General features: G+C 38.7%; 2 protein-coding genes across 4 annotated transcripts; both read right to left on the bottom strand.

Annotated features, from left to right (window-relative positions):
* On the bottom strand, positions 1–4,604 carry LOC121758980 (uncharacterized protein At4g26450-like). 2 transcript variants are annotated; one of them, XM_042154459.1, is made up of 6 exons: positions 4,256–4,604; positions 2,835–3,845; positions 1,900–2,750; positions 1,523–1,712; positions 1,165–1,219; positions 1–391 (listed from the first exon to the last, which is right to left on the bottom strand). In XM_042154459.1, the coding sequence occupies exons 2-6, from the start codon at positions 3,789–3,791 to the stop codon at positions 339–341; spliced, it is 2,106 nt and encodes a 701-aa protein (XP_042010393.1). In that variant the 5' UTR covers positions 3,792–3,845; positions 4,256–4,604; the 3' UTR covers positions 1–338. The 2 variants fall into 2 exon arrangements, with proteins under 2 accessions (XP_042010393.1, XP_042010392.1); XM_042154458.1 differs by having other exon boundaries at positions 1,900–3,845.
* An 850-nt stretch (positions 4,605–5,454) lies between these two features.
* LOC121759037 (probable WRKY transcription factor 2) lies at positions 5,455–9,766 on the bottom strand. 2 transcript variants are annotated; one of them, XM_042154526.1, is made up of 6 exons: positions 9,565–9,766; positions 8,089–8,590; positions 7,400–7,588; positions 6,435–7,216; positions 6,192–6,350; positions 5,455–6,123 (listed from the first exon to the last, which is right to left on the bottom strand). In XM_042154526.1, the coding sequence occupies exons 2-6, from the start codon at positions 8,530–8,532 to the stop codon at positions 5,616–5,618; spliced, it is 2,082 nt and encodes a 693-aa protein (XP_042010460.1). In that variant the 5' UTR covers positions 8,533–8,590; positions 9,565–9,766; the 3' UTR covers positions 5,455–5,615. The 2 variants fall into 2 exon arrangements, with proteins under 2 accessions (XP_042010460.1, XP_042010461.1); XM_042154527.1 differs by lacking the exon at positions 9,565–9,766 and adding an exon at positions 9,344–9,500.
* Positions 9,767–10,211: the final 445 nt, after the last annotated feature.

Genomic DNA, 10,211 nt, shown 5'->3' with positions numbered 1-10,211 from the left:
TACAAAACCACATTACCTGTGCAGGAAGGAGCTTTGGAATACAAGTTATTGAACATTTATAGAGCTGTTGATGGTCAAGTATCTCATCTACATACACAAACCATTCCCACATCTTCATCATACATATACTCTACACCATAAATCCAGCTAAAATCCAGTACAATCCACATTATTAACGGAGATGGGACGAGAAAGTCGTGGTCGAGTACAGGTAACTCATTGCAACTGGATCACTTGATCAACACTTAATGAGGTATCAAGAACAAGTGATCGAGAGCTTAACAAAAGCTGCTCGTCCGGGCGAGTGCCCAACATTTGATATTAATGCCTCATCATGCTCAAAATGGTTTCCCGTAGTCCTGCGATGGCTGCTCCCAGGCTCCCAGTATGCCTGAAACAAATTAACATTAATGTGATCAGAGAGAGAGAGAGTGTGTGTGTGCAGGCCAAACACAGTTTCATGTATTACATGCTATAAGGTACCCAATCATTGTGCCCTTCTCAAAAAAGAGAAAAAATGGAAGCTCAGACTATTGCTATTAAAGAAAAGGACAATCTTAGTTCCTGTGGCTGAAAAGAAGCACATGAATGAAATTACGAGATATGTACTTCTGCAATAAATCCCAAGGCAACAATAACAGATGAATAAACCAGCTTATGCAGACTGCCAAAGGGCAAGTTTGGGTTTTGAGACGAACATATTGACAATGGCTATTGTTTCAGTAGTAATCCATAAGAAATAGGAGTATGTAAGATTCATCATTCATGTCTCTATATAAGAAATAACAAGCTTAATTTAAAATGGCAAACCTAATCCCCAAAAAATATTCCATGTCAATAAGGAGATTTATCAACAACAATAACCATACCTTTATTCTAGTGATTTTCAACAAATTGACCAAATTATTTCCACTACTCTATAGCTATAAATGCTTGGATGAAGGAAGAAATCTAAACAGATAAAGCCTACTCCTAGACAGTTTAAAATTGGAATCTGCCTCTTTCAGAGAGAGAAAAAAGTGGCGGTTATGTATGCCAGAATATAATTATATGTTATATCGTGATGTAATAGATTAAACATTATCCAATTTGTCATGAAAATGAATCCAGTAGCAGTGAGCTAACAAGATGAATCATAAACTTTAAGGTATAAGTAAGGCATACTTATTGGTATTTCGCCCAGGGACATATAAATTGAGTCATCATCACCAAGAATCCCCTGCAAATATAGAGTAAGATATTATTATCTAAGGAAAGTAAGATGAGGCATTGTTCATTGGTCATCTATAATTCGAGAGAGAAATAGAAATTCACTAATGCGAGACCAGACCACAAATGTAAGATATTTGAAATAATCATTTTAGATTAAAAAATGAGTCCCTAATATACTAGTACTAGTTTTTTTTCATTTTTTTCCAAAGATCAGTAGTTCCCTGTTGATTAGAAAGAGATGCAAGTCATCATTAGTTGAGCCCTTGAATTTCAACACAACAAATTAATGGGACTAGGGACATTCTGTTACCTCTTCATTTGGTAGACCCATATGATTGTGCAATATATTTAAATCTGTCGGTACAGAAGAACAGTTTGGGCTGTCACTTCCAAGAAGTTCCGATATCATAAGCCCATAACCATCCTGAACGTCAGGCATCCCGTTAGCATTGTGTACATTAGTAGGCAAGCCATCCAGGTCAGTGAATACAGTATCTCCCCTGAATGATCAAGACATATATCAACAACCATGCAAAGCATAAAGCAGGTAAAATGTGAAGGCATGAGACACAAACTTAAGGGTTTTTTTTACTTATAGTAGCATCTACGTGTTCATTGCTTTTTGTGTGCATCCAAATAAGAAGTAATTCACAAGTACATGTATGCATGTCACATCAACAAACTAACCTTCTATCCGAAGTACCATAGGTTTTGTCATCATGTGCAGATTCCTTTTCCAAATCAATAACCTCAATATCCTTCTCATTTATACTGTGTTTACCAGTTTTATTAGACATATTGCCATTGTTAGACATGGACAAATCAACATCTATAGATGTTGCTGCTTTTCCTGTTTGGGTGATGGATGGGAAAACCAGTATGGGACCAGAATCATGACTCTCGTTGACATCACAACCTCCAACAAGATTCAGGTCACAAGTCTTAAATGAACTGGGAAACAGCTGCTTTTCTTGCATGAACTCAGACGAATCAGTATTATCTTTGGAAAGTAGTGAAATATCCAAACTACTCTGATCAGGACACGGAGCCGGATGAGAACCATGTGAAGTTCTTGGTTCTTGTGACAGTGGCCTGTTTTCTGTTGAGCTAGAAATTGGAGCGGAGATATTAGATTGAGCATCCTGCAGAGGAACCCATTGTCTGAGTTTTTTAAAATCCTCCTTACCATCACAATCTATTGCTCGTTTTTCACCTCGTTCCATTAGCATGGACTTTGACCTTCCGAAGCCTGACATTCCCTCATCTGGTCGTTGCTCTTTATATAAAGATCGTTCAGCAAAAGACTCAGACCTTAAGCTCGGTGCTGACCTTGTTGAGTATATAATGTTCATCTCTTTTTCTGAAGTGGGATCATCTGATTGAAGACTTTTAAGCTCATGATTTTGATGGGTAGCAGGATTACCTACCGAATTCCCAACGCCAACATCTATACGATGCACTCCAGTATCCTCCACATGTTCTCTCTTGGAAATGCTCTCTTCTTCTTTAATGGGTTTCAGATCAGTCTTCATCAGACCCTTCATTGTCAATGATGAACGAGCTTTAGTGGGTACATTTGCAAATTTGCACTGCTTTACTAAATCAACATGGTCCTCACTTACCAAAGTATCCTCTATTCCAAAAGATGAAACCTCCTTTTTCTCATCATTTTGCTGCGTTTCATTGTCATTATTTACAGCTTTAACCAATTCCGACTCATCATCAGACTTTTTTGTGGCTTCGGTGTTTGCATCTGATGCTAGACACTTCCCATTACTCAAAACACTAGTACTCACATCTGCATCTTCCACTATGTTACGTTTCTCCAATCCAGAAACTGTTTGAGTTTCACTTTCAATTCCTTGAGCTATTTCACCAGGAGATGACCCATGCATCTCACTATTACCATCTTTACCCAAAGGCTGCTCACTGTAATGTCCAACAGAAGTATCACTATCTGCCTCTGCAACGTGGTAAGTTCTAATCTTCTCCGCCAATGATCCACTTTTTCCCAATTCTCTACTAACCTCCGACCCATAATTTTTGAAAGATTCACTTCTTTTCCTTCCGCGTTCTATTCCTCGAACAGAACTTCTAGAACCCATTGAATTATATTCATCAGAATACTTTCTCCTACCAGGAGCTACATCCATAGCAGCATTTCCTAAACGGGAATGAGCTGATGCACGGCCATCCACAGAAGTATGTATTTTTTCTGCTTCATTAGACCTATATCCCTGAAAGTTTACAACCTGGTTTTTCAAGCCATCACCCTGCCACTTCCCTGAAAGTGCATTTGGTGGCAGCATGCCTTTAGAAACCAAATACTCAGCGGCCATCCTTCCAGCTTCCATGAAAACGTCAGTCTCCCTTTGAGGGGGCAGAGGTGGCTGATACTGCTTCGAGTAACCCCCATTTCCGTAACCACCACGATTATAGTTCCTGTACTCAGAATTGTGCATCCGATAACCTCTCATTGAACCTTCAGGGGGAATTCGTGAGGCAGCAGCCGCACCCCCCATCCCCATAGTATTTGACCTGTGCCCATTCCCAGGTCCATTTCGATGCTTCGCATGCATATCTTACACGATATTCGTATATACAGCTGGATCAGAAACTGCAAATTCTCCAACCTGCATTTCACAGAATTCCATAACTTAAGCTGAGTTCAAATATTTGTAAATGAAAATTCAAATTCCATTTCCAATCACACAATATATTATACTCCTACAACATATGATTACAATCAGCAGTGGAATGCATCTCATCATTGACTCTCTATTCTCTAGCTCAAACACACACACACACAGAAAGAATGAGATGAACTAATGAATATTTGAAATAAATAACTAATCCAGTCACTCAATTCGATCAGATCTTTTTCGTAAACAGGTCTTCAATCATTTCTGAGGTTTCTTACAAAACCCTAGAATTCAGACTTTTGCTTTAAGAGTAGAGGCGTTCGTTCATATAGATCAGTTTGTAGATCTGACTAATTCTGAATTCAAAAAATTTCATATTCAGCTCGGCGTCGAGGGTTTACCTTGCGAAAATTGAGTGAAGTTCCAGAGCTGAAATTTAGGGGGATTTCAGTCTTTCAGATCAGATCTAATTCTCAATCTCATCGTCACATCAATTTCAATTGGGGAAAAGATCTGTTCAACTACATCAACAGGAAACAAAATTCATTATCCAGCTAAGTTGCGCGTGTGTTATAAGCAGAAATCTGTGGGTAAAATCTGGCAATTTTAAGCCATTTCTGGCAGTTTCAGGCACGGTCCAAGAATCGATTTCAGTTTGACGAGAGATGCTTGCAATTTTTTATCCATGGATTGTGAAATTGGTAGGTGTGCTTCTCATTCGCCTTTACTTTTTTGCTTTTCACTTTCATTTTTCATGTTTGTTTATTTATCGCTTTTTCATGTAATTTTTATTTTATCCAAACAATAATTTGAATAGACGAGGACCATATATTAAAACAATCGGTCTTGTTTAGCAGAATTGCATCTCAAATTACATCATTAAAAAAATTTGTATTCAGATGTACTGAACATATTCTCTAATTAAACTCAGCTAAATTCATCAATTTCTAATTAAATATTATGCAGTACAAACTACAAATATGATTTAATTGAGATAGATTGTTCTTCAATTTATATTTTATAGTCAAGTTTACATTATTGACTATAATGTACTGGAGTTTTATATTTTATTTTTAGTAAATAATATTATGGAGTATTTTGTTATAAAAATAAGATCTATATTTTACTAAGTTTTTCCATTTAGTATTTCACAAAATTAATATCGAATCAATTTTATATTTCATAAATGTGATAATATTTTTGTGTACACTCGTCAAACTCTACAATGGAGTATTCGACTTTTATACTATCTGGCTCTAATATATACTTATATTTAGATTTTAGATGTAGTTCACTTATTTTTATTATTTAATAATGTCGAATCACATGCAAATGGAGTAGTACTATATTGTTAAGTTTTTTATATAAAGCGAAAATAAACATAATATAATCATTTTATAACATGTTATTTAAAAATTTGCTTAACAATTTCACATATAAATCAAGGGATTTAATTGTAAAAGCTGAAATTAATAAGCCTAGATACATTTGGCGAGATCAACATAAATATAATAAAGATTCAGATAAAATCTGTTTTTTGCTCAAAAAACTGAACACAGCCATGGCCTCTCAACAATATCTAACATATTGAGCAATCCCAAAAACAAATGCTCTATAATTCCCATTGATTCTAACACCAGAAAGAAATAAAGAATGGTTTATAATGAGTAATCCCAGTTCAAAATCACATATAAAAGAGAGTTATATATTATATATATATATATGTTTGAATGTTTCCACATCTCTTCTTTGAACATTTACTTATATCGGTGGTCCGAGCGGCAGTCTGCTCATAAGCTGCTGGTAAACTGATGATGCATTGTTGGATGTGTTCAAACCTGCTGCATCCGTCCCGGGCTCCGGCTTCGGCATCATATATCCCATCTCGTTCACGCCCCGGTTTTGATGCCCTAAATACGGATGATGCACCGGCAGCTTGCCTTGGTTAGCCCCCATGATACCGAGACCAGCCTGATCCATTCTGTATCCAAAGCCTGGCCCCGGCCCAAACGAGCCTAACGGTGGCCTCTCAAACCAGGTTGAGCTGCCACGGAGGTGGGAGGGTTCGGGCCTATGCAGGTTATTACCTGGAGCAGCGTGAGCTTGTTGAGTTGGGCGCGTGTTCTGACCACCTCCACTGTTGCGCGCTGCTGGTACATCGTGGTTGTGCTTGCCCTCGTACGTTGTTATCACAGACTTCAGGTCGTGGGAAGCCCGCTCCACGTGTTTCCTCACGTTGCAGCCTGCACTCGTGCACTTGTAGTAGCTCCTGCATCAGATAACTTAGTGATGGTCTCTCGATGATAGATGAGGTGATGAGCAGGAAGATTAATTAACCTTGGGTTCGGATTTCCTTTCACGACTTTCTGTCCATATTTGCGCCAGCGGTATCCATCATCGAGGATGTCCACTTCACTGGTTGTCTGGACTACTACCCTCGGCTCCCTGATCGGTCTAGAAGCCCCACTCATCTCTGGGGCATAAGTTTCGATTCTCCTGCAATACCAAACAAGGCAAAGATAAGCATCGTGTTGTACTCCCGCCTCAGTAAACAAATTACACGAGAAAACAAAAAAAAACCTTCTCTTTGATTCTGACTCGTCTCCTTCGCCATCGTAACCTAATGACACGCTGCCATGCGTTGCACGATCATCCTCTTCTTCATTTGAGAAAGTAGAAGATCCATCAACACCATCCACTGTCTCGTACGTGGTTCCATTTCTAGCTCCATTGTTGTATTCTTGGCCCGGCAATGCTGAAGGAGATCCGTCAAGATTGTCCGGTTTCCAGCCTCCTGCAGCGTTTCCATTTTGTACTCCCGACCAGATTTGATCACCGGTTCCAGGTTGGTCAGAGTCGAGCTGAATATCACCGAGCCCATTTGAGGATCCAAGAGCTGATCTGCGGTTGGGAGGAGGCTTCGGGTGGTTATGAGCGCCCTTGTAGGTTATCTCAGTGATGTGACCTTCTTGGGACCGTTCAACCTTTTTCTTCACGGGACAACTTTGGTGCGTGCATTTGTAATAACTCCGAGGATACTCACTTCCTTTCACATGTTTCTGCCCATATTTTCGCCAGTTATAACCATCATCAGCCGTGCTGCCACCACCATTGGGATCTCCGCTGCTTCTTTGATCTCCATCATCGTTTTGTTCATCAAAAGGCGGAGAATGCTCCACAGCACCAGCAGAGTTGTGTGTCTGCAGCAGAGTGCTGCTACCATTGTTACCCAAATCTGATCCACCGAAACTTGCCTCCTGAAACAAGGTGCTGTTGTTTGCCAAGTACGATTTGGTCGGTTCTACATTTTGACGCGGTTGAGACATGTTCGAATGAACAGTAAACCCAGCATTAGGAAAAGTCTGCACAGCAAAGCCATATATGAAAATTTTTGGTCAGTGAATGAGAAAAGGACTGAAATGCAAAACTCGCCATCATAAACTTACTACACAATAAAAAATCGCTTACACGTAGCAATGGAGCGGAGAAAAACAAAGGAAACGTGCATACACAAGGGAGATCAAGAAGAGCTAGCAATCACTTACTTTATTTGTTGCATTTAAGTATGGGAATGAAGCGGATTCAGTCATGGGTTTGAATGCAAACGATGAGGCATTGGTGTCCTCAAAATTATTCTCCTTCCCCTTATCAGAATCACCTATCATCAGTCCTGACTCGCGATAGTCTCCACTCGGGGCAAAAGAAAATTTTCCAGTTGTAGGAGATGGCAGAACCTGCAAAGTAACAAAGCCCATTAGCATTCACATCAACTGAGAAACAAAGTACGAGGGTTACTTGCACTAGTGCTGCAACAAATAGCACACACACATGGAAACAATTTGCAAGATGCAAACATTTGCAAACCAATTGTCTTGTTCACAAACTCTATTAGTCCTACTCTTTCTCATCTCAATACGTATAATAAACTGTTGGAATGTGAGAAACTATACGATAATAGAGGAAAAAGAAGCAATGGAAAGACCATTCTTCTCTCAAAGATAAGTCATGTGCACCGAAAAATGTCAGGCACATTTGTTCATGAGATATATAGTACAATACAGCCTGCAATAAATCATCATATTCCAGAATGTATGACAGTACAACAACGTGAACATGTACATAACTAGGTTGTTCGCATATATATGTCTATTTATTTGCAGCAGTTAGAGAAGAGAATCCTGATAGAGCTATTCCTACTAAAAGGAACACACAAGTTTTATAGTGCAGAGCTTACCAATGAATTAGAGAGGAAAACTGGAGAATCAAGCAGAGTTGTTGGACTAAGACCAGGAGGAATCGTCAAATAAGGAGACCGAACTTCTGGTTTCTTAGAAAGGTCTGAAGGTCTGATGCTCTCAGTATTCAGCCTTGGAGCATTGAAACCAGCTCTAGCTGCAATCCTCTCCTTAAGACCTCCTCGGGAACTCAACTTTGGTTCACTCACTGCATTGCCCCTGTTGCTTTCATCATCTCCGAAACTAGCTTCACTCTGAACATTTCGATCACCATTTCTGGAGGTAACTTGTTGTTCAGGCTCACTTCTATTTCCACCAGCAGATTCCACAGGCAGCCGTGCTCCAACATCATCATTCATCATTGATAAGAGAAAAGCACCCGTATTAGGGCTCGGGGGCATCCAATCACCCATAATAGCGACATGATCATCAAATCCACCCATGGGAATCTTGAGATTGTGCTAAATATTATCCACTCAATACGACACCTCACGCTCAAAGCTGGATACAGAAGACAAAAAGCAGAAATTTTCAGTAGGCATATAGAATAGGCAGCATAAGCAAATCAGATTCCTTCAAGCATTAAGATTTTTCATTCACATTCATTTTGTTAACACAGAAAAAGTAACTTCCTAAACAGCAGTCAAGATCAACTTTTGTGAACAGAACCCAATTCTCAATAACCCAACAAAAGAAACAGAGACAAAACAACCCTTTTCTCGGGCTTTATTCATCTCGAATCCGAACCTAATAGATCACAATACAAAAGCACAAAACTCCAGAAACATATCAAGAATTATATGTGTGTGTCAGAGCACAATCTTGACAAAGGGCTAAGAGTGTCGAAAATAAAGAAATCAGCACCACTTTTTAGAACTAATCAATCCAAGAAATCAATCAAAGCTTAAGAGTAAGTCTATAGACATTTCCAAACCAAGCTCAATTCAAAGGAGACCTACAATTAAACCCCCAATTTTCACAAACATCGGAAGCCAAATTTCAAGAGACCAAAAATCCTCAGTTTTTTAAATCACACAAGATCTAACAGAATAAGCATAACTGCACCCATAAAAAGAGGAAAACTACATAAAAACAGACAAAAAAATTCAGCAAAATCGAGACTTTTCCTGTGCATGGACCATCATCAGGTACAGGAAAAGGTGGGATGCAGCTCAAATTTAGAACAATGGCCCAGACAATAAATTCCCCATAATCACAAAAATGGAAAAAACAGAAGGGGAAAAAGGAAAATACCAAAAACAAAATCGGATTCAATGATTAGTAAATGATGAAGTGTTTTTCAGTAGGTGCAGAGAAACATGGAGCAGTCAAAAATTAAAGAAATCAAACTCTGTTTCTGACCCTTGTTAGATTAGTAATCAGAATTTGCGGAAAATTAAAATACAAGACAAATCTTTATTCTGTTTCTCCCCCGTTTCCAAACAAATTAGCAAACACGAGAAACAAAAGCCCACCTTCCTGTCAATTTCACTCTCTCTCTAGATTCTTGCACATCCGCTCCCCCCCTCTCTCTCTCTCTAGGAAATGGCTAAGCAGTAAGCAAGAAATGTAATTGCTGATGAGACGAAAAGATTTTCTTTGCAAAATAAAATGGGAAAGAGGTGGGGTTGTTTTGGGGGAGTTATGATTTTTGGATGTTTTTGGAAAGAAAATAGTATCAGTACATAAGAAACCTCTCACTTACTGACAATAATCAGCACTGATTCAAATATTTTTCATTTGATTTCCCAAAATTGTAATTAAATACCGGTTTAGTTTAAAATTATAGGATTTCCCCTTAAAGGGCCAAAATTGGGATTTCAGACGGTTGACCAGCCAATGAGATGGCGCCATGTGGAGTTTGACTGGTGAAGGTAATGAAAAGGGAGGTTAATAATTGGGTAGCTCAATAATTGGTAAAGCAATATAATTGCAGTGAATTTAATTCTTGGTAACGTAAAAAAAAAAAAAAAACTTGGGTGTGGGGGATTTGTAACGGCCAATTTGCTCATGTGTGTACTATAAATTTGTGTATAGTTTCTATTTCACTAGTTAAGATCGAGATGAAATCGTATAGTGTAACGACATTGAAAAATATATGGAAATTTGATCGTCGAATATT

This window comes from Salvia splendens, chromosome 12 (assembly GCF_004379255.2).
Source record: "Salvia splendens isolate huo1 chromosome 12, SspV2, whole genome shotgun sequence".
NCBI lineage: Eukaryota > Viridiplantae > Streptophyta > Magnoliopsida > Lamiales > Lamiaceae > Salvia > Salvia splendens.
The sequence above is the reverse complement of the archived record's forward strand: the minus strand, read 5'-3'. Positions and strand labels throughout refer to the sequence as shown.